The 25,180-nt window shown below is 43.9% G+C and overlaps 1 protein-coding gene across 1 annotated transcript in view; it reads right to left on the reverse strand.

The window, feature by feature from the left end:
- Positions 1 to 391: 391 nt before the first annotated feature.
- GRM7 (glutamate metabotropic receptor 7) overlaps positions 392 to 25,180 on the reverse strand; it is an 843,150-nt gene continuing 818,361 nt past the window's right edge. Inside the window, exon 10 of the mRNA XM_065884514.1 lies at positions 392 to 1,608. Within this exon, the coding sequence (XP_065740586.1) occupies positions 1,559 to 1,608 (50 nt within the window). The 3' untranslated portion in view covers positions 392 to 1,558. The remainder of the gene's footprint in view (positions 1,609 to 25,180) is intronic.

Genomic DNA, 25,180 nt, shown 5'->3' on the forward strand with positions numbered 1-25,180 from the left:
ACAGAGGCAAATGCTGTGTGATAGTTATCTTTACTTCCCTTTTGGTTAAGTTTTGGGGAGATGTCTATCTTTTCACTACATCGCCCCAGACTGCTTTTTATTGACGCTAGTGTTTCTTCTTTATTTTCTCTTCCCTCCAGCGCTTTTGCTATCTTGGTTAGGTAATTTTCTGAGAAAATGTCTGAGGTTGTCATGTATCAACTTCAGTTACGAAGAAAGAAAATGCATGGGCTTAGTGACAGCTTTTCTGTGAGAGGATTTAGCACCTCTGGGTTAGTACATGTATATCAGCTACAGCTTCACTGTGGGCTAAAACTTGTTGTTTTAACACGTTTGGCCGTCTGCAATCCTCCCTAACTTAAAATCTGTATGAAATCAACTGTCACTAAAAAGGGATTAAACAACTAAAAATATTTATTGCGGGAAATAAAAAAGTTAACCAAAGTATTTTATTGATACATTCTTGGACAATATCACAGAATTGAAAGAAAATGGAAAGGGGTCTTGTTCAGCGAGGGTGTTTTTCCACTAAATTGGTACATGAGCAGCGGAATTAACGAAAGTACTTATTACAAACAGTAGAAAACACACATGCTTTTTGTTTTTAAAGTCCTTATCACACTGGTCAGTCATAGGGGGGCATGAACCAAACCTCAAGACATGAAAAGTCCGTATTCTTTTCTTCAGATAGCTTAGTCATTATTAAAATTATTGCAAAACACCCATATCCTAGTTAAAATAACAAAAGAGAACACAAATACAAATATTGAACATAAGTGATTAAAGTGTACTGTAAAATACATTACTGGCATGCGTTCCAAAGATCAAGACCTCTATTCCGTTCGGCCAATACCTTTCTTCCGTGTGCCCTATCTTATACCAAAGATAGGTGGGGTGTACTTTCTCAGCACAGTTTTTGGTCTTTAAATATCTTTTTTTTGTCTTAAAAAAAATAACGTGATTTGCAGCGGTACTATAATCATAATTATACAGTCATGTACATACACTTTTCATTTTAGTCTGCTGAGAGCTTTTTAAAATTTCAATTGTTTTAAGGTTTTCCCAAATATCCCGCCATCTGAGAGGATAGGGTTCTATGGAAAGAGGGCGTTCGAAAACAAACAGTGAACTGAGGTACAACATTGGATGGCAAAGTGCAAAAGTCCTCACAAACTGTACAGAAAATTTCAAAACCTTGCAGCCTGGAAGTACAGACATAGAAAGACAGTTCAGCCCCAAAACAGTCACTAAGGCTCTCAAAGGTTCACCCTAAAGAGCCTAGGTGGGACTTGAGTCTCAACGCTCCCTTTGGTAGGGAAGGTCCAGAATTGCAGCCGAGTTGGCAGTGCTCTTGCCAGTGACTTATTAAGCCAAGATAAAGTAAGAATATCTCATAAAGCAGCTGTGTAGGACACTTGGATCCTCTATCATTGGTCTCCCAGCCGGGGATGTTCCTCCGGTGATGGGTAGCGGGCAGGACCAAAAGAGTCCTATGCCAGGTTGGGTGACAAAATAACTGAGGGTCTTCCTCCTCCAGGGTTCCATGGAATGGAAAAGGTTAGATAACCAGGTTATTATAACTGACATACTTCTTTTTTGCAGCAGGGCCTGAAAGAAAAATGTGAAAGAGTCAGTCGTGACAATGACTCTGTTTGCAAAGGTAGAAGCAGAATTAGATCTATGATGACTTGGGTGCCAGGGCAAGATGGGACAATGCAAATCGTGCTGGATTTCTTTGACTACTTGTAGGATTTTGTCCACTAAAATCTGCTGTGCCCAGCAATTCTCAAACCATCTGGGTTCTCTATTCTGCACTACCTCCAACCTCCTTTATAAATTTATTCCGTACCGTGAATAAATTTATTAGTCCGTGTCATGCTTTCCAATTAGCTCGAAGGACCCACCCATGTTGCAGTCAATTTCCTTTTGTGATCTTCTCCCAGACCTTCTCATAATAAATGACCTTTGCTTGGCAAAAGTCTGTCCTGGGTCACTGGAATTAATTTAGGTTGGCTACAGATTAGACCAACCAGAGTGCCTTCTCTGGTTCTGATTTACACAGTCAAATTACTATAGGTTGACTTTTATAGTGTTCTCATCGGTAAGTTGTAAATGGGAATTTGCAGAATTGTTTCCAGCAAGGTTTGAGGCTTACTTAAATCTGCCCAGAATTTCAACATGCACAGGCTACGTTTGTTTTTCTTAAATGTACACTACTTTCTTTTTCTATTTGATATAGCGATTTCAGGACTCATCTTCATGCACTCCCTCACTCATTCATTCATTTATTTTATTCAGGTGTCTGTCAGCTGTACCATATGGCAGACAAGAGGCGAGGCACTGGTGAGCAGCTGATGAGCCAATCAGACCGTTTCCTGTCCTTGTGCTGGAAATAAAGACACCAAGATCCCAAGGTACATCCCTGCTTTGTGTGTTAGTTCTCTATACCTGCTGTCATGAGCCATGCTTCGTGGTTTTGCATTAGCTTCTGTTGGACACAAGGTAACCATCATGTAGCATTTATTGATGACTTTACTTACTGTTCTTAGGTTCTAAATTCTTTTGTTCACTTAACACAAACAAGTTGCAAGAATTCTTCCAGAGCTCTTTTTTTTTTTTAATATATTTATTTATTTATTTGGTTGTGCTGGGTCTTAGTTGCGGCAGGCGCATGGGATCTAGTTCCCTGACCAGGGATCGAACCTGGGCCCCCTGCATTGGGACCGCGGAGTCTTAACCACTGTGCCACCAGGGAAGTCCCCAGAACTCTTAAGTAGGGATTTCTGTGTGAATTTAGAGGCAGGGAGAAGCCACAGTAACATGTTAGGAGAGGGTTTGTATCTGAACTTTGAGAAATGCAGCCAGTATGTTACAGAAGTATATACAACAAGACTGATCTTAGGTTCTGGATTAAATATTGAGACTCTCCTTCTGACAAATTCTGGTTTGAAGATGTAGGCTCATTTCTCTAGTCAGTCATGTTGCATTTATTAACTAAAATTAGAATGACAAAATTATGTTATTGTATTATTATATATTATATATATTATAATTATATGAAATCGAGGGTCTCCTGGAAAATCCATCATGAGACTGGTCACTGTGCGTCCTCAGTTGATAAATGCATGGCTTCATCAATGCCTCGGTCTTCTAAGAAGGTTCTCGTTGTTATCACAGCCTTCGTTGTCGTCGGTGATATGCTTGATTTGAGGACGTATAGGAAAACTTTCTAAAGATTTTTTTTTTTTACCCTGAAGTCTATCTACAGTGTTGCAGCTAGAGAACCCCAGCTTGACAGTTGCAAGAAATAGTCACAGCATGCCTTGTCAGATGCCAACATAGTAATTATCCTCAGGACAAAGGGAAGAAAAACAAACACGAAACCCGGAAGCTTATACTGACCTAAATATCTAAGACAACCTCTATTGCACGGTTAATTAAGATTATTTTCTATATGACCATAATGGTCTAGTGAAAAAAGCCAAACGTATTTGAAATTCCTCAGTTTACTCTAAAACACCAATTACTCAGAAAGAATCTTTGTCGAAAGAGTAAGAAACCTAGAAAATATTGTCCATGAATTGCAAATCTGAGCATTTGTTTGCATTAAACTATAATCAAGATGAGGCTATATTAAAAAAAAAAGTAGAAGTGATGATAATAACGGGAATTCACTATTGCTTGGCATGGATTATCTTCTTGTGTTCTCTGGTAACCTTGAGATGAGGGCTGATGCTGCTGCATTTGGACTCACCTGACTCAGGGTCTGATTCAGCTCTAGTGCTTACTTGAGATATGATCTAGACCGGTCCCATGACACTGAACTTCTCTGAGCCTTTGTAAAATAAGTAGAATAATTGTCACCCTGTGGGTTGTTAATGGCACGAATGTATGAAATATCCTAGTTTCTCATCTGATAACATAATGTATTTTTAAATTACAAAGTTCTGTGTAGATGATTAGCCCCAGTGCATGCTTTCTCTGCAGAACAGCTGAGAGACATGGCAGCAAAATGATAATGGAGTTGTGTAAATCCTAGAATGACAATTTCTTTCTTTTCCTTTTTTTTTTTTTTTTTTTTTTAAGAGCAGAGAAAGGTTTACTGCAGGGCCAAGCAAGGAGAACGGGTGGCTTGTGCTCAAAAACCCCGAACTCCTAGAATGACAATTTCTGTACTTTTCAGAGCACTGACCAACGTATTGGAATGTTTACTTGTAAACCATTGTAGCCTTATGAGTAAATAAAATAAGTGTCTGTGGTGTCTGATAACTCCATTTATTTGAATAGCGATGTAGTTCATGGCCTAAGAAAGAAATATTACTTAGCTCTGAATAGACATGCAGCGAGATACTCTCTAAGGAAATAGGCTTTTTATTGTTAAATGGCTACAATTTTTTTCTTTTATAAAGTTGTAAGTTTCAAGGAACAAGAGGAACGGAAGGCATGGTCCCTATTGAATTTTAAAAATGATCTTTATCAGAAGTTCTCAAAGCAAGGGATCTTGAAGAGTTGGTGTTTACATGAGGCAGTGCTGTGGACACTGGTTTCTGCAATGAATTACTAACACACCCTTGCTAGTTAAGAAAGGTCAGACATTCCGACTTATTCTTGGCATATTGTCAAAATCAAGCTCGATTAACTTCAGTGAATTAGTTGTTTTCTCTTTAATTTTCTCTGAGCCTTTTTGTCCCACAAAAATTTCTCAAAGTGTGTTCTGTGAAGTGCTTGTCACTCAGATTATAGAAAGTGAAGGATAAAAGACAAAAATGGAGAAGAACTTGAGTCTAATGGCTATTGTAAGAAACACTGAATTGTAGGAAACAGTGAATAAGTAAAATTAAATAGGGCTCTTTTCTGTACCCCATATTTAATTTACTTTTTAAATAACAAGGAATTCTGTAGTTTAGTAACAAAGACTATGTGTTTTCCTGAGCTATTTAAAAAATTTTATATGCGTGTGTAGATATGTACTTATCAAGTGTGTGTGTGCAAAGTGATTCAAACAGCTATAGAAGGTGAACGTAATATATCACAGCCTCCAAAATAAGATGTTAACATATTGACATCTTTGCTCCACGTGCCCCTCCATCCGCCTGTGGGAAATAAAGCAGAGTGGAAGCCACCCGGGCACCCCCCAGACTTCCCCATCCCCACTGCCAGTCTTCTCCTGCCCCTCCCCCCCACCAAGGCTCCCATTCTCGTATCGGTCTGGGTCCTTCCCAATGTGGTTTCATACCGCTATTGTCTTGTTGCCCATAAACTATAGATAGGCATTGCTTTGTGTTTTTTATTAAATATCGACAAAAGTGGTATCATTCTGCCCACAGTCATTCGCAAACTGTTTTTCATGTAACTTTGTGGTTTTAAGATTTATTGATGTCGATTTGGTCATCGTAGTTACTGTGGAGTTTTCTTTTATCAACATGGAAAAGTTTCTCTAACTCTTTTCTTACGATGGACTCTACTTTCTGTTTCCAGTAACAAACAGTGCTAGTGTCTGAAAAACAGCATCAGTTACAGAGTTAGGTAACAAAGCTATAGACCAGGAGAAACTATTTGCTACATATTTAACTGACAAATGATTGATACCCCAAATTTTTGAAATGTATAAAAGACAACTTAATTTAAAAAGGAAGGTATAAAAAGGTAATTTGTAGTGAAGAAGAGAAATGCTTAACCTCATCAATTTGAAAAATACAAATTAAAATCATAAGCAGATAGTATTTCATGCCCATATCCTTACAAAATGAAAACATGTGCTGACGCCATGAGTTGGTGAGGGTGCGAAGAATTAGAAATTCTTAGGCCACACTGGTGGAAATGTAGATTACTAAGATCACATGGGAGACATGTTTGGAAATATCTAGAAAGGTAAAGATAGTCATACCACGGACTCAGCAATTTCCTTAACTGGTTACCTCCTGCTCTCTTCTTGGGTTGTAGTTTCCCAAAGTCACTTTCTCCAGGGAGCCTTTCCTGACCCCCTGAATTCAAGCCAGGTGTCCCTGCTCCTCTCGCGTGGCCTTTCTGTTTTTCCTTTGTCGTCCTTAACACAGCCAGGGTGCATCACTTTTTCCCATGTTTACAACATTAGCTCTCCCAGGACCTTTTCTTCCAACTGCCTAGGGAGTGTGTAATACATAGTCATTGCTCAATATTTATTACTATATGTAATAATATATGTATTACTTAGTATGTGTTATCATAGAAGGGCCTCTGCTCTCTGAAGTTCTTGTCAGCTCTACGAGGATCCTGTGGGGGAAATAGCCCACAGAAAATACGTGGGAACTTTGCCATCATTTTTTTCCCTCGGGTCCCTGTGGTGCTAGTCTGTACAAAGCTAACCATTGCTATAGCTCCTCAGATTTCATTTGTAAGTTAAACCACAGCACTCTTTTTTCCCACTTTAGCATCCAAGGAGGGCCACAATAGCCCAGCTAAAATTGAGAAATCAATTTTCAATTCTGCCATGAAAGGAGTCAATGAACATTTGTGTTTCTTTAAAAAACCTAACTGGTGCTTTAAGATGTAGAACGTCAAGCACAGGTTTACACGGTTCTTAAAATATGCATTTAAGGCAAATATATAAAGTCTCTGTTTTGAAACACCTTTCAGCTTAGCCAAGCTAATATCTGGGTTATTTGACGGAGGCTGTATACGTTTTGCCTTGGAAAATAAAGATGCACTGAATTACTGCATCACAGATCTCTGCTCTTTCTCGTTATGCCCTTTGCCTGGGCATTGAAACACTTGTGTGTATTTGCGGTTTCAGTATATTATGGATCCCAGCATTCTGCAGCGCAGTGATGCATCCAATATTGAAGCTGTGCATCAAAGCCCTTCTTAAGGATAATGTCATAAATAAGGCGGTAGTGATAAAATAGTAGCAGAACGGTACTTAGTGATCACAGATGAAAAGCTGGAGCTAAAATCCCAGCCTTACTCTTTTTAGGGCAGGAGATTCACAGTCCGTCATCCTTCATTCATTTCATCACCTGTTACCGAGAGTTCACAGTGTGCTAGTAGTTTGGCTAAAAATCGGAGGCACAAAGCTAGGGAAAAATAGTCTGTATCCTGGAACATTTCCCGGTTCAGTGCAATTCAACACATATTTATTGAGCACCTACTATGTGTCAGACACTGTTATAGGCAGGGCGATATAGCTGTGTTACACTGCGGCGCAGTTCCTCCTTTTATGGCGCTTATATTCTACTAGAGGAAGGCAGATCGTTAAAAAAAAAAAAAAGAAAAGAAAAGTAGATAGAGCCAATTCTTATTATTCACAGTTGCTGTATTCTATGAAGTTGCTGTAATCACTGAATTAGTGAATACTAAACCATTGCTCCTAGGGGAGGTACAGGGCCAGGTTCCTGTGAGCCTCAGGTCACAACATTTTTGTCAACCAATCAATACATAACCTTGTGGTATGTTTGTTTCTGTTTAAAGAAACTTTGTTTAACATCTCGTGTTGATTCATTAATATTGAACTCATTGTCAGTAGGGCTACAACCCATGCCTGAACGAAGCTTATCTAACATGTGTCTTTTTCTCTGTAAGGCACATCACACCCACCCTGCACTTAAGGAACCCTAGACAGCACTGCAGCACTCTGCCCGGTGTAAAATCACCCAAAGAAGTACAAACATGTGAAATACAGGTATTAAATAGACTGCAGAAACACACTTTTTTTGGCACATGAGAGCTGAAACCCTTGTCGACCTGAGCTTAGAATGTGTACGTCCAGTGACAAATACACTCTACATACGTCCACAAACAATTGCTAGAAAACACCACAGTGTAGGTTTTGGTGATACAAATCAGGCTTAGTGGGTAGGCGAGTTTGCAAATTGGGAATCCATGAATAATGAGGATCAACACAGTGATGGTGTCAGACGATCTCAGACACCTGGGGAAAGGCTGCCAAAGGGGATAGAGAGGAATTGGGCAAAGGTCGCTGACCTCAAAAAGGTGCAAGTTGAGGTTCAAAGGGGGATGTCATTTGAGCAGAGTTTGGAAGGAGATGAGAGAGAAGCTGTGCAGATACTTGGATCACAGAGTGATGGCAGGTGCAAAGCCCTGAGGCTAGGCTGGCAGCTGAAAGGCCAGGACGCTGGAACAAAGACAGTGAGCAGAATGGTGCGTGGAGGATAATAACATCCCTGGCAGGAGGTGGTATCACTAACGTGGGCGCAGAGGAAGGGTGGAAAATCGTGCCTGAGGCCCTCGGGAGAGGTCTCAAAGTAGAGGGAATATGGAATCGTGCTTGAGCAGTGAACTGGAGACACTTCCCTGCCTGGGGACATGGGGGTCAGGGCACAGGTGTTGGACATTCCACCTGGAGGGTGCCACGTTAGCCTTTTCTGTGAAGAAGCTGAGGGTTTAGAGAGAATAGCAAAAAGTTTGAAGAGTTCGGCCTGTACCGGGCTCATGCAGAGAAGGAAGAACGCTGGAAGAGGTGGCGAGGGCATCTTATGCTACACGTGAGGTTCTGGATATCAGGATGAACTGTGAGAATTCAGTGCCAATATTTGAAAGAAGGAGAGAGGGTTCCAACAGTAGCCTGAAGGATGGGTTGGAAATGGGGTAGAGGTAGAGGACGGTAAGTGCAGGAAGGGAGATCAGCTTGGAGGTGATGGAGTGATTAGGATTGTTTGTGCTAGGTGGAATTCCAGGACAATACTACAGTGGGGTTCTTGATGAGGAAGCATCTCCTGGGGCCACGTTTGCCCTCACCACCACCATGCTGTCTTGGGGATGAGAACATGAACAAGAGCCTCCTTGGCCATGGTCGTGGAGAAGCATCCTTGAGGCCTGAGCTATATTGTTCTTTTGTTTGGTGGGGACTGTGTGTGACGTGGCAGTCAAGTTCTCTCGAGTTCAGTTCAACTGACTCTTGTTTTGTGGCCGCAGATCATAGAGGACCGGTGGGCTCAAAGGAGAGGAAACCAGAGAAGACTCCTGACCTAGGCAGAGAAAAGAGATGAAGGAAACCTTAACGTTTCTTCCTTTCTTGGAATCCAGCTGAGTTTAACTTTGTGGGCAAAAGGCAGGGCTTGAGGACTGAAGCTCTGTCCCGAAATAAAGATGGCTGGAGTATCGCAAGGACTGTATATTTGCGGATCCTGGCTTTGGAAGATGGAAGGATTAGATTGTACGACAGGTGATAGAAATTAGGCGAAGCTTCACTTCACAACAAATATACGGCAGACGTCTACTAAGTGTTAAACACTAGTTGCTGGGGATACAGAGGGAATAAGACATTCCCCTGTCTTCAAGGAGCCCTCGGTCTAATAGGCCAGATTCCCAAAACTACGTACGTACACATGCATATGTAACAAAATGAATGAGGGATGTTAAGTCTTTGGTTTGAAATTAGTTGAAACTAATGACAGGGAGCCTACTCGTGTGTCTGTCTGACAGTCCTTAAAGCTTCTCCCTTTGGCTTTATGCTTTCTGCCAGGATTTTTTCTCCTTCCTTCTGAGATAAATGCAAAGTGTTGAGGGGCCCGGTATTCCTGCCCCGATCTGTTTCCTGGAGCGTGAAAGTCCTCTGATCTTCATAGCTATAGGGCAGTTCTTCTCGTCACCCAGTCAAAGGCAACGGGCGAGTTGTTTGTCATAGAGAATGGTCAGGAGTAATCACAACTGTTAGTTGAAGGAAGAGAAAAGAGAGTTTGTATTCAGATGGATGGAACAGACCCTTAGCCATTCCATGCCTGTAGAGACAGGGGCTTCTACTGAAGAAACTGAAGGAGAGCCCCAGAAACTGCTCGTGGCTGGGGTCTAATGTTAGCAAGCCTGCGTCTCTCACTCTGGGCTCCCGTTACCCATCACAGGCACACAACCTGTGCTGGACTATACTCCTTCCATATTTTCCACCTTCACTGTTCTCTATAGCAGTGCTTTCTCTCCTCTTTTCTTATACACATGGCAAATCTGTTACTCTATTTTGTGTAGGGCGGATTGAGATTGTCATTGAAGGTTAACCCCTTCGATGCCAGTCTCAATATTAGGTTCAAGGTGTTTAAGATTATTTAACAATCCCTAGGGAGATCTATCAAATTCCTAATTTTTTTTTTTTTTTTTTTTTGCGTTACACGGGCCTCTCACTGCTGTGGCCTCTCCTGTTGCGGAGCACAGGCACCGGATATCAAATTCCTAACTTTAAATTGACGGTTTACAGTCTTTCCTTCAGTGTGTTCTGTTTGCCCTGAGGCTGTGTAATGAACCTGTCCACAGTGCCTGTTCCTCTTTGAACTCTTGGTCAGATGACTTGGGATATAGCTCTATGAATTCTAATAGGAGACTGGAATTCCCATTACTGGAATTCAGCAGGGGTTTGTGGAAGTATGCACTTACCTGGATTCAAGGTACTGGGTCTGGAGAGATTTGATGGGGAAGTTCAGGGTTGCCATGTATAGGGAGGGATAAAGAGACTACAGCTAGGAGACTGGGGACTGAGTGTTGAGTGCTATTAGAGGATTACATTGAACTTGCTTAGACGTGATTATGAGATAACGGTAAAGTTGGAGAACGTCTGCCTTCTGTGATGAACTGAAACATTTTGGAGTGATGTCTTATGGTATCTGATGTAACTGACTTTCAGATGGCTCAAGTCAAAAACACACAGATATATGTGAAGCCAATATAGTAAAATATTAACAGCGAGTATCTCAGTGGTGGATTATACCACTACTCTTTCTACTTTTCTGAATGTTTGAAAAGTTTCACGTCCAAAGTGAAATGTATGCCTCAAACTGCTGTGAAGTTGCCCTACCTTTATCTCATCATATCCGCCACCGAGAAGTAATACTCTCCAGGCAGTCAGGTATCTCAGAGAAGAGATGAAAAGGAATTGCAGTACTTTGTGTGGCCTGGTGTAGAACTCTGACGATCCAAATTCAAGAGTGATCATCGAAATACCCACCAGAGTAAAAGGCAAAGGAGTGGGAAGATATAAGGACACAGGAGATGCAAGGATAACCACTAGTCAGCTGTATGACCTCGGGCAAGATACTTTATCTCTCTGTGCCTCAGTTTCCTCATCTAGAAAATGGACATAATAATAGCATGAATCTCTAGGGTCCTTAGGAAGATTAAATGAGTTAATATATGTAAGACACTTAGAATGGGGCTGGGTATAATTTTACTCAATATATGTAGCTATGATTAGTCTTCCCTCTGGATGCATTTAGAGAATCTCTCTCACACCCGTAACACTGACTCGTTGTATGTGCATGTGCTTTTCCCTTGGAAGAAAGAGTTCCTTCCAAAGCAGAAGGTCAGGCTGCCTGTACAGGGAAACTAAATTCGTTGTTGGATTTTTGGATGCTGTTAGGGTGTCAGCAACGATCCTTGAGGAGGTTTAAGGAGTTGTCAGAGCACCTAGTGCATTTCATCTGTTCACTGGAGAAGGAATCTGTCAAGTCGTTGTGAACAGGTTTCCACTTCCATCCGGTTGCACTGCCATCATTAGCTAGCGTTTCATCTCTGCAGAAGAAGCGTGATAGTGGAATCTTGCACTTTGACAGGTTGTATCGGTCAGCTGGAGGCAAAGGGGGAAGCCGGAGCTTGGCGTTTTCTATTACGGCAAAAATGGCAGTTCCTTACTGTACTGACAGACTTGTGTACATACTCAGTGGCTGCCGCCACTCCTGCATACGATCCACGTCATCTTCGTGCAGTATCGGAACTGGTAACCGTTGATTCTAGGGATGCTTATTGTAGCACCGTTAGGTTATTTGTAAAATCAATTGCTGGAGATTATAAATGGGTATCTGTTTATCTATTGCTTTCATCCATTTTGATTTAATAAATTCGATCTCTGCCGATGAGTGCCCGAAGAATGTCAGTTGGATTAGCCGAAGCGGGTCATCCTCTGTTTATTCACTGCTCAATTATGCAGTTAGGGACTGAGCTGTGTCTGCATTGATAAAGCAAAGTGAAGACTGGCCCAAGAATCAAGCTGATTCTATCAACAAGACGAAGACTGACGCTATCCATGGGCGTCTATGACACCTGAATGTATATGAACATTGGGTCCATGTTACCCAGGTTGGTTATCTAACAGACTTAGCAGTTATCACTCAAAATTCCATGTTTTCCAGGAAGCTTTTATGTACACAGCACACCAAATGACCTGTTACATCTCAAAGGGTGGTCTAACTTATACAATTTGATTTAAAACTGAGTAGGGTGAATCCTTGTGGAAACAATCAACATTGCTGAGTGGACGGGACACTAAAATTTTTTTCTCTTGAGAGTTTTTCTTTCCAAGATGTTAAGAAATATGTCTCCTGGACGAGGCATCAATGAGTCCAGACTTGTGCTCTGAATGTAGTAGCATCTGTTGAACACTTAGAACGTGCTAGACATTCCACTAAGCCCTTAATATTCACAAACCCTTTAATCCTTCCAGCCAGCCCTGCGAGGCGCAGGTACCGATATTATCCCAACTTTACTAAAAGACATTGAGACTTAGGGAGACGAAGGAACACATCCACTGTCATATCAGATATTCCCACCGTTTTTTGTGGGTTTTTTTTTTCCCCCACCTTTTTCGAACTTTGGTTTTTTTTTTTTTTTTTTTTTTTTCGAACTTTGGTTTTTGATAGAGCGAGAGAGGGCTAGGAGAGGTGGGCTGACGTCATGGGCCATAGATACTTCTCGCTCACCAAATACTTACCGCGTATCTGCTCTATACCAGGCGGGGCTGGACAGTAAGTTCCAAGGAAAGCCTGTCTGTGGCTCGCTGCTTCTTGAGCTTTAGCACCCATTACCCCTTGATTTCTTGCCTGAAACTCCAGGCCCCGATCCCCACGAATGTTCAGCTTGTTGTAGGAAGCAGTGCATCCTGTAGGAGGTCTCAGTGACTGAACTGGCAGCCTGGATACTTAGATTCCAGGAGCCTGCGGAGTTCGCCTGTCGGCAGCGATGGGCCCTGACAGCAAAGCCTGTCACGGAACGTTCCATTGCTCAGCATTGCCTTCCTTCTCACCAAGGGAGCCAGTGTAGGACAGATATTTTGTAAAAGAAATGCGGTGTTCGTTTAGGCTCAGAGGGAAGATTTGAATTAGGTGTTGTGATCACGGGTCACTCTTTAAATCCCCAGCCATAGGGCTGAGGAAGAAAGTTGAAGATGACCCAGCCTTTGCCTTCCCCCGGAGATGAAAAAGATGGCATTGCCTGAGTGGTGACGCCACGTAGTGGTGTGGGAGGTCACGTGAAGCTGGGGTTCACGAGATGACTCTCAGGTCATCAGACTTCCGGGATAGAAACCCCAGTTTTGCTCTGTAAACTGTGATCTTGTGAAAGGTCTCCGCGCCTCAGATTTTGTGCCTTTAAATTGGTTACAGTATCAGGATGGTGACAGTAATGATGTCGGGAGGATCAAATGTAATGTGCTTATTAGCATATAGTGCGGGACACTTACGGAGATGCTCTTTTCACCGCCACCATCACCTCCCTCTCCTTCACGGTTCCACCACCATCATTGTCACCATTGCAAGCTAGTCGTCTATACAAGATAAGGGAGTTCAGGAAGATGGTCATATCTAAACTCAGCTGGTGTCCCGCATCTCATAGGATCAACTCCTTTCAGAGGATGTCACGTAAACGCGAAATCACTGAGACACTTGGAATTGCCAGTTTCGCTGTTAGGTACCAGAGAGTTTTAAGGTCCGAACACAGTCTCCATTGAAAACCCTTAGGCTCTTGGGGAGGAGTCTTCGGAGTCTATGCTACAGTGTGTAAGGAGACTATTTTTTACAAAGAAAACAAAGGAGCACAGTTAGATTTTTACATCACTTCAAAATATAAGAGTGCATCCCTAGATGATAGGGTTTGGCTGAAGATATATTTTAATTTCTGGGAAATTCCATTGTTTTTGGTGACAGCAACACGGCAAATTCTTAAAATCTAGGCTGTTGCATTGCTAAGGAGAACAGACCTCTTTTTTCTTTCTGACAAGTATTTCCAAACAGTTAACTTCTCTGAGATAGTGACTGTTCCCTGGGAGATGTCACCTCAAACTGTCATAATAGTCACACCATTCACGCCACCATGACTACCTGTCTCATTGGAGTAAAACAGCAATTGGTCAATAAATATTTACCAAGTCCCTAACATGAGCCACCTTCCGTTGCAGGTTCTAGGGCTGTGATGGGTGCACAAGCACATAAGGCATCACGCTAGCCTTCGAAGAGCTTCTGCGCCGGTAGAAACCCTGAACTACTTAGGCATACGCCAAGGTTGCCAACTTTAGCAAAACTGTCACCAAAGACCCCACCGCTCTAAAGGCAATCACTTGCCATTAATCAGTCCTCCGTGACTTTCTGTTTATGATGTTGTTTCCTGGAACAGATGTAGACACCAGCCTGTCAGACAGGAAGTCCAGACTTCTGGCTTGGTCCATGGTCCTTGCTCCAGTTGCCACCCCAGGTCTTTTGTGTGGGCGAGTCCTGGCTTTTTTCATTTCTGTTTTCATCTGCAGCGCCACTCTTGGTATGCTATTGGTGTGCTGTCTCAATTGTCAGCTCCCCAGTGTCTAAGTGAATCCCTTGTCTCCTTTTGTTGGCTGCCTTCCAGTAATGCCATGTTGTCACGTCTGCGGTCTCTTAGAGGCTTAGGACAACTCTTCCCCGCTCTTTTCAGTGTTGCCTTGTTCCAAGGCCGCCTCCTCTGTTACCTCCCACACCCTTAATGATGATCAGTCAGCTGGCTGTTGAGGTTCTTTTGTCGATTGTGAGGAAGCTGGACGGAAGGGGCGAATATGGGATGAAGCCGAGCCGTTAGACATCAGAAAGGGGATACTTTGAAATAGCTACTTAAAGATAACTTGCTTAATAAGGGTAACGGTTAATATTTGTAGAGTGCTTGCCGTGCCCGGACATGGAACCAAGCATTATAGACAGAGCATCTCATCAGTGGTCTGAGAAGATGCCTTCATTCTCCCCATTTTGCAGATGGGGAAAGAGAGGCACAGAGAGGTTAAGTGTGACTCCCAAGACCACAGAGCTAGATGAGCCAGGCCATTTGGCTCCAGAGTCCACGTCCGAACCACTGTGAACCGCTTCTTTTAATAGGCTTAGCGCTTGCTCATCTACTTCTAGAAATTTCTAGAAAATGGAAGTACTACAGAGCAAGAGAGGGGAGAAAATGCGTGAGCAGGGTTAAATGACCTATAAGGTACTTCCTGCTGGCCTGCTCTAGCATCCCTCTGATGCCCCAGTAAGTGAGAACTGAGAAAACGTAGTAGTGGGTTTTGAAAAGTGGAGAGCAGGGTTCTGTTCATAGTGGGTAGAATTTGCTCTTCTGAACACCCTTCTCCTTTCTCCCTGCCTCTGCAAAAGCTCACACCTGGAAATAGAATCTCATTTCTGTCCAGCACCGAGGCCTCTCCCTTCCAGCTACTGATGAGCCATTATACCTGGCGAGCTACAGGTTGCCAACAGATGTCCAGAAACGAGTATATATCAGTTCTCAATGGGACAAGAATTTGCGATATGTTGGGTCCTTGTATTTGAATCCAGGTTTCCGTTTAGCTTGTCATAACTTCTGCATTTGGACAGTCTATCCACTGCTTCTCTAAAGACCAATTCAGGTAGGTGATGGATTGAAACATCTGTGAGAGGAGAATCCTTTGGCCGAATGGCTGACTCTTTTCGGTCTCTCAGGGGAAATAAATACACCAGCAGTTTCCAGACCTTCTATCACTGTCTGTAGAATTCTCCAATCAACCTGATTTTACCTTTCCAAATCTGCAGTCTGCAAGAGGGTTCTGCTTTGCCTCTGTCTACTGGCAAAGACATTAGTCTGATTTCAACTTATTTTTTTAAGATCAAAGTTCTGGAAGTATTTTCTATACCATTTTTTTTTTGATGATTTCAAAATGAAAACTCAAATTGGCCCACCTATATAGTTCGTCCATTTTTAGATGGGGAAGAAGAAACGAGTCAGCAATCAGCATTTCGAAAAGAGGGAAGAAAAAGAACGATCCATTTTCAAGAAATTAAGAGAATTCCAGGAAGATATCCAATATTCTAAATTTCCACACTTGCAGTGTTTCTGTGGTTAACACCAGCAGCCTGAAAAATGAACCCAAGGCCATTTCAGAACTCCCATCTGAGCAAAAAAGATTAAATCATGCTCCGCACGCTTCACCAAATAAACAGAGCGAGGTGATGTAGTTTTGAAAATAAGAATTTCCACGGTAAGGAATGAAAGAAAGAGAGTTTCTCAGGTAACCCCAAGTCAGCCAGAAAATTCAATATGCCTTGAGCACCCGATTCCCCTTGCTCACTACTTAATCAGAGTGTTACTGAATCAGTTTGAACTCACTCACTCACTCCTCACCCTGCTGTTTTGGTGTCCTGTAAATACAGCCCAGATATCAATTTCTGTAACAGAGCCTACCATGAAAATAAAAGCATTCCACCCACGGGATTGGGGTGTCCAAATGAACTATATTATGTATTCAACTTGGACTGGGGCTCTTAATTTCATTCCATTTTGGTGTCCTCGGTGGCAGTCTCTGAGCAAACTCAGGCAATGACAGCAACCGTGCCCTATATTCCGTTTTACAAAAAACCCTACAGATGCTTTCTACTTCTTAATATATGCCCCAGGCTTTGAGCCGTTGACACGTAAAGTACTAAATATTGGTATTACTTTTGTGGGAAATGGTATTGGATAATGGTCGATTTCCAGACCCTCGTTCATATTCTGAAAAGTATTATTTTCTCTGTGGGCAGAAGAAATGGAGATGAGGGCAATAAATGTGGCCCAGACCTTGGGTAGTTATGGAATGAGTGTGGGGAGTAGGTGTTTTAGAACGGACCAGGAAAAGGAGACAGCTTGTGTGCCGTTAGCGAGATGCGAATGGGCGGGGGTCTGTCCATCCTGTGTGTCTCTCAGTCAGGAAATCATTCCCCTACAGCATGTTGGAAATCTCTCTGTTGGCCAAAGTTCCAGAATTTGGAACCAGACTTTGGGTTTTTCCCGATACTCTGGCACGCAGCACACAGGATGGATTCCTTGGAAGGGGAGGGTCTGGTGGTACAAAGGAAGGTAGTAGTCAGGAATCCAGGGGAGAGGAATAACACTGCAGAGGGGAACCTGGCCTAGGGGAGGGCACTGAGTTCCTGCAGTTTCTTTGTAGGAGCAGGTAGAAACAGCAAAAGGAGGAAGGGACGCACGCGCGCACACACACGCGCACACACGCAGATAAAATGTAGTGGGAGGTGAAGAGAAATGGAGAGATGAATGATTTAAAAATTAAAAGAGGGCTGAATTTGTAATCTTTGAGTTATATCTTCTTTCTCTCTGTGTATGCAGCATGGCTGTGAGGGACATGGTAATAAATGAGACTCTGGAAGCTGCCTGGGAGTCTGAATCCCTGCACTGCCACTTACTGTGTGACCTTGGGTAGGCTGGTTAACCCCTCTGTGCTTTAGTTTACTTAACTGTTCTCTGAATACCAATAGAAACTGTTCATTGAGGGGTTCTGAGGATTCAGTAGCACTGACACTTAGGAATCATTTAATAAGCATTTGCTCTTATTATTATGTCAGTTCCTGCTAAACATTCACATGGCCTTCTGTCTCCTCTGTTGCTTCGCTTTGTCAGAGACACAGTTGGAAACAAGGTATAGAAATAAATTATTTCAATTTTAAGAGAAGTGCTACCCATTTAATAGGAATTGTGTGATGAATTCCTCTGTAAACTCATTTTGGAGCCATAAGGGGTTCCAAAGTTTGGGTTTGCTTACTAAGGGACTGTATCTCTTGGTTCTGGACTGCTCTTTGCTTGTATGTGTGTGGTGTTTGAGCCACAAGTTAAGCCACAGTGTGGTGTTGGCTCTTCTGGCTTTGGCAGCTGAACAGCGGCTCTGGAGTTTCCTCCCCACAGAAGCTCTGAGGGTCCTGTGTTGTTAGAGCAACTTGAACGTTTATTGAGACTTAACGGGAAACAGTTTATGGAGCCCCGAGCTGGTGGGTTTGGCCTCTGTAAGTAGCCCTAGGATCCTCTCCGTTCCGTCTCAACGCCACCAACCTCCCAAGGAATTTTGGTACCATTTCTAGGCCTTGCATAGACCTGCAACCCAAGGGGTAGAGCTTCCAGAGGTTATTCGAAAGATCAGGCTCTGAGAGTGCGGCAGTTTTGATTTTCGTCTTCCCACGAGCCCAGAGGTGGGAGCCCAGGGCCGTCTTCCTTCCTCTGTGGCTTCTCTTTACTCTTCCTCCACGTGGCCCAGCGAAACCAGGCCAGGGGCTGCTGCCGAGGGTGAACAGGGGAGCTAGTTCTTCGAAGAAGCACCTCACTGTCTTGTGCTCTCCCCGCCTCCAGCTTTGACAAAAGGAATTTTCCACGTGCTGTGACCTCAGTTTGAACATAAGGGTTGACGATAAAGACCCAGCTAAGAGTAAGCGGTCTGTAGCCCTCCTGTTCTGGTAAGGTCTACGCACAGATTGCCCTTGGGGACCTTGCAGGGAATCCAGCTGATGACCGTGTCGCCTCCATCTTTGTCACCAGCCATCACCCCTTTTTCATTCAAAGATAAGGAGAATATTCTCCGTGCTCTGAAGGATTTTATGGTCTGTCTGTAATCTTTAATCATTCTTATTTAATCATGGTCAACTAAGTCATCATCCCTGCAGCGAAAATAGTATTTTCTTGTTACAGTCCCTTAAGCTGAATAGCATGCAGTGCCATCTCTGAGGAGGACCCGTAATACTGACGTTGAATGTGTGGTGTACCAGGCTCTGAGAACATAAAGGTGCCTCCTTGGAGATGGGTATTGACCATGTTTAATGTGCTGTAATCACTCAGCGTATATAGCCACTTCACTACTTTAGTAAATTACGTAATGGTTCTCCATAAGACTCGTCCACCTAAGGAAGTATCTACCGCCACACAGAGCACTTGGGTCACAAGTAACGCTTACAGCTGAAGCCATTTATGTAGAATTGCGTAGACACTTCCCAAAAGATTTCAAAGGAAGGGTATGCGATATTTTTCTAATTCCTTTAGGTAGAGATTCCTTGTCTACCTGTCCCCTCCCCGCCACTGCCCCTAAACACAGTTTCTTTTAGCTGACAAGAAACTTTTTTTCTTAAAGAAACGGCCTTCTTGTAAACGTCTTTTAAATTTGAAAACATTTTTTCTCAAAAAGATTATATAAATTCGTGTGAAAAATACAGAAAGGAAACGGCAGGTTTGACCACAAAACAAATGAATAAGAAGCGGAATCAGCGCTTAAAGCCACAGTAATTGATGGATAGTATGAATCCCAGTCAAGTCCTGGTCAGTCCGCTAGCTACTGGGGTTTAAATACTGAACGTACATGTTCTACTGCTCCAGTCCCTAGGAAATTCAGAATACTACAGTCGGGGAGGGGTTGGTACGTGATATCCATTTACTTAACCGTAAACCAGTGGCTGAAACAAGTTTTGTTTCAGTTTTGGCTGAAAACAAGTTTTGGCTGAAACAAGTTCTGTTCCCAATGAAGTGGAACAAGGAACCAGCATATTGGAAATCATACTGTCTTTAATTTCTAGGTGATCTATGTTTGTTAGGGCCGTTTGTGTAAACCTCTACAATTGAGAGTATCCGCTTAATCCATGGGAAAAGTGTCCAGTCTCTACAGATGGGATGTGAAGCACTTTGACCCTTGAATATCCAGATCAAACTTGGCTCAGATATTGGTAGAGAGGGCTGCAAAATTCCCTGTTGGGCCATTTAGTGACAATCCCTTTAAAACCCACAGAAGCAGAAGGAGAGAGAAAGGGATCATTTCTCTCTGAAATGGAAAGGGATGTTTGTGGTCCTGGGAGAGCCTTGAATGCCCCTGTTTTTGGCAAGGAGGAGCTTGGGTTCAGCCGTTGCTTTGGCTGGGAATAGAAGCCGCCAGCTGGGTGGCCGTTCATCTGCTATTGGCTTGGGACCAAGATCGATGTAGCGTTTTTCCACCTGCAAGTCTTCATTGGAGGGAGCAAAGCCAGGCGCCAACACCATCACCCCCACTGGACGATGTTAGCTGTGGCTTGTGATGTGTCTCTGGACTTGAGAATAAATGGACTTATTCAGGATCCAACCAGTTCTTCAGCAGAGGAGTTTCTGCACAGAGGGTATGATGTGTTGGTGACGCTTGGCTGGTGCAACCTGACTGCAGAGTAGATACACGAGTCAGCACGAGGCAGATTGGGAGAGCAGACTGGTGTCAGAGTGCCCTTTTCAAACTCTGATGTGCCTGTGAATCACCTGGAGATCTTGTTAGACTGTAGATTCTGACCCAGTTACTCTGGGACGGAGCCTAAGCGTATGCATTTCTAACAAGCCCCAGGCGATGCTGCTGTTGCCGACCCAGTGACCAGACCTTGACTCTAGCAAAGCATCAGAGACATTTCTGGAAATGTACATCCCTGTCAAGTTCTGTTGATCACACCTGACCTTGATGGCACACACAAGTAGAAGGAGAACCGACACTTTACAGGAGACCATGCAAATCATCAAAGTTGGTAGAACAGAAACGGACCCAGGTCGGATTTCGATCTTCTGTTTGAGATACCCAAATGGTTGCCGCGGTTCTCTATTCTTTGCTACAGAGGTTTAAAGAGAATCTGTGCAAGCCTCCTGTCCCCAAGTCTCCTTTGTATCGTAAAGTATTCAGAATAAGTCCAGGCTTTCTGGATGTCACGGATTGGTGGAGGGTTTTGTTTTGCATCCCGGCTTCATTCACTAGATAACCTTGGCAGTACACGCTCATTAAAATGAGACTCAGAAACACAGAAATGCGTGCTTACATGAGATTGGTTTCACCTGCCTTCCAACTCTGCATCACAAGACTGACAACAGAGGCTCCCCCTGCTTAGTTCCGGGGGGAAAAAAAGGAAATATTGGGCATGGTTTTCAGAAATGCCCTTCTTTGTGTCCAGATCAGCTTCTTGACCAAGTTCACTTCCCAGGACCTAGGCAATGGAGGGAGATGGCTCAAGAAAACCCACGCCACGACCAAGGAAGCAGCGTCCATGGCCCGTGCTACCCACGCCGCCCAGGAACAAACCCCATTCTGACAGTTTTCTTTCTTTGACAGTTTGAATAATCATGATACCCTTGTCATGCGTTATTCTAGGAACTTTATTTGTCTCCAGTCCTGAAACTAGTCTATTCTCTGCACCAGCTGTGGTTTTTGCTATTTTACATGGGAGAAAACAGCAGTTCAGATCAGGTGACTCTTTCAAGGCCACAGATGAAATGAGAAGTGGAGATGGAATTCACGTTTGTAAGTGCTCCAGAGTACTTACTAAACACTTCATGGCCCCTTGGACTCCACAGGGGGGACATGTTAATGGGTTGAATTGTGTCCTCACAAAAAGATACATTAAGTCCTAACTCCCAGTACCTGCGAACTGACCTCACTGGAAATAGGGTCTTTGTGAGGGAGGATTGAAGAGAGAGAATGGGTGAGAGAGGGAGGGAGAGGTAGCAAAAAGATGGGGGGACAAGGAGGTGACGGTGTCCTAACAATAGACCCTTATGCTGAGTTCAGCCCAGGGGGTCACCGATGTGGGGCTGTAGCACAATGTATCTGATAAATGGTATGAAGTCTAAACATTCCATAAGTACTGTTTCATATAATACACACACACACACACACACACACACACACACACACACACACAGAGTGAGAAAGATGTCTTCCATTGTTTTCATTTTATAAATGTGAAAATCAAGGCCTAGAGAGGATAACTTGCCCTAAGCCACCAGGTAGTAGAAAATGGAGCCCGGAGTCCCATCTGTCTGACGCTTCCGTCTCCTGTCCCCGCGTAGTGGGCAGGAAGGCTTGTCCACTTCGGGAGACTGAGGCTCTCCCGCAGAGCCCGTTAAGCCAGAGACAGGAGCGCTGGATACTGTGTGGTCTCCTGGGGCTCGATCATACGTCAGCGGGACAGAAATGCTCATTTTAAGGAAGTCACTGACTGCCAAAGGCTTGAAACCTTCCCACGCACCTGTTCTGTTAGTTACCATGTGACTCACGTAGTTGCAGAAAGAGCAGGAAGTAGATGGACTGTTCTTGCTGTTTTAACAACATATTCAAAAATCTTAGAATGACTTGCCGGTTTATGCTTTGGTCTTAGTTGCGGCACGTGGGATCTTTCATTGTGGTGCACGGGCTTCTCTCTAGCTGTGTCCCGTGGGTTTTCTCTTCTCTAGTGTGGCGCACGGGCTTAGTTACTCCCCGGCATGTGGGATCTTAGTTCCCTGACTAGGGATGGAACCCGCGTCCCTTGCATTGGAAGGCGGATTCTTTACCACAGGACCACCAGGGAAGTCCCCATACCACACTCTTGACGGCGCCCTTAGAATAGACTGTTACAAGTTCTGCTTCTACCTAAAAGTCTGCCGTCATTCCCTTCCACGCACCCGCTCCCTCTTTACAGTAGCCTTCTTGCCATTCTGGGGCCTGCCAAGCTTGTACCTTCTCCAGGGCCTTTGCGCTTGCTATACGCTCACTGTACGCTTGCTTCCTTGAATGTCTCCCCAGAGATCTTTGCATGGGTGGTACCTTCTCATCACTCAGCCTCATCTCCAGTGTCACTTCCTCAGGGACATCTTAACTAAAATAGCAGGACTTCCCTGGTGGCACGGTGGTTAAGAATCCACCTGCCAATGCAGGGGACACGGGTTCGAGCCCTGGTCCGGGAAGATCCCACATGCCGTGTAGCAACTAAGCCCGTGCACCACAACTACTGAGCCTGTGCTCTAGAGCCCGTGAGCCACAACTACTGAAGCCCGCGCGCCTGGAGCCCGTGCTCTGCAACAAGAGAAGCCACAGCAATGAGAAGCCCGCACACCACAACAAAGAGTAGGTCCCGCTTGCCACGACTAGAGAAAGCCCGCGTGCAGCAACGAAGACCCAACGCAGCCAACAACAGAAATATAAGTAAATAAATTTATAACTAAAATAGCAACCCCTACCCACACTATCTCTATATGCCGCCCTAATGGTTTTCTGCAAACATATCCTTTATTTGCCGCTCATTTCCACTAAAACAGAAGCCCCGCATCGGTAAGGATTTTTCATAGATGCCGTTGTGCCCGAAACTTAGGAAACGCTCACGAAAGATGTCTCGTGTGAGTAAGTGAAATTGGGCAACCACAACAATAAAGAACAAAAAATGTGAGAAAGACAGGTACAGGGCAATGGGGATGAGTAGGAAGAACGTTGCAGTCTTAGATCAGATAAATGCTTGGAAAACATGACAATAAGGAGAGCACTGAAGCCGTGGTAAGGCTCAGGCTGAAACAAGCAAAGGAGGATTCTTGGCAGAGAGAGTGGTACATTTGAGGGACTAAATATCGTTCAGCGTGAATGGGGTGGATGATGATGTTGGGAGTTGGGAGAGATGAGGGTGAGATCTTGGAAGGGTTTTGCCCCCCAGGCTGATAAGGCTGAACAAACATATCCTACACATACTGTGTGGTCTCCTGGGACTCGATCATACGTCAGCGGGACAGAAATGCTCATTTTAAGGAAGTCACTGACTGCCAAAGGCTTGAAACCTTCCCACGCACCTGTTCTGTCAGTTATCATGTGACTCACGTAGTTGCAGAGGCAAGGGAAGGACAGAGCCCAGGAGCTCCCGGTAAGTGTTGCTTATTCAGCAGGACCAACGCCCCCGCTGCCCTCCACCCTGTCATTTAGATGCTGTCTGGTCTGGAGTATTCAGTTGTGCCCAGGTTATCCCTTGGGTCTGCGGCTCTGGTTGGCATCCTGAATTACTGCTTGTGGCACCATCCGGCAAGGACCCAGGAACATGAGTGACAAGGCAAAACAAGGCACCCTGAAATCACCTGTAATGAAAATGACTGGTAATCTCCAGCGATTACTGTGTCTGTGAGTGACAGGGTTGCGCTTTGTGCCAAACCTTTTGGTGCGGCAAAATGGGTCCCGGGAGGTTTTCAAGTTTGAGAGTCTTTTTTCTTAATAGCTTTAGATCTTCAGCATCTTGCATTCTTTTGCCCAGATAATGAGGGTGATTATGATTATTTAAATGTACTTTCTAAGGAGATACACCGAACCTCTTTTAAAAATGTACACCCAAGTTAGAATGAACGCGGTGGTGTGATGGCGCAGTGGGTCATCATTTAGAATCCAGAGGTCCCTTCCCAGGGTCTGTCTGGATTCTTAGAACACACAGAGGCCGCAGAGAAAAAGGGAGCTTGAGTCAGGCAGAAGGGAGCAGCTAATGTGCATGGAAAGGCTGGAATACGGGGAGTGGAAGTCGGACCCAGGACGGTCTGCTGGTCCATCTGCATTGACCTATTTACTGCCGTCTGTCGTGAAGAAAAGGGGTTCGGAAATCATAGGGAGAACCCCACAGACTAAGTTTCTCCACGCCAATGCAGGGAGTTTGAGAAACACCGAGCTGCTTACTGAGAGCAGAAATTTTCAAACTTGTTTCGATCCCAACTTGAATGAATCGTACTTGGGAAGCCAAAATATATCCCAGAGGATGGAGAAGTTACTCTGGTTGATACAGAGGGGAGGGGCCCACACAGCAGCCTCCACCCCGTTAGTCGCTGGACTACTTCCTCATGGCTCTGTGCCATTTTGAGAATATCTTTTGCAGTGTTAAAATTAGATGTAGTTTTTAATTATATATAATATAATTTATAATATATAATTAAACATATAATACATAATATTTTTATATTGATATATAAATTATGTGTACTTTTTTTTTCCTGAGAAAGAAAGCTTAACCTAATGCACTTCTACTAAGGCACACCTTGCCCCAGGTACCTTCTTGGGTCCATCACAGGTTGCTCAATGAGCTGGGGGATGTCATCCAACCCTAGGACGTCAGGTGTCATGCAAATGAATGTTTTCCAACCTCCATTACTGAGCTCAAACTCTCCATCCCAACTATGCCTGTCCCTCTCCCAGGCAAATTCCTTTGCTCCTGTGAGTGAGAGTTTTGGGCTAGCCCTCCATACTCTGTCAACTTCCCATTCCTATATCTATCAACATAAGTGGACCATGCTATTTCCTTTCCCTCTGTCTTATCCTACAGACCATACGCTTCCACCCTGTCAACTCCTGGTCAGTCTTTGAGACTCAAATCCAGTGTCACCTCTTCCTGGAAGCCCTCTCTTGTTTCCCTGGGCAACATTAGGT

The sequence above is a fragment of the Phocoena phocoena genome, chromosome 10 (genome assembly GCF_963924675.1).
Source record: "Phocoena phocoena chromosome 10, mPhoPho1.1, whole genome shotgun sequence".
NCBI classification, from domain to species: Eukaryota; Metazoa; Chordata; class Mammalia; order Artiodactyla; family Phocoenidae; genus Phocoena; species Phocoena phocoena.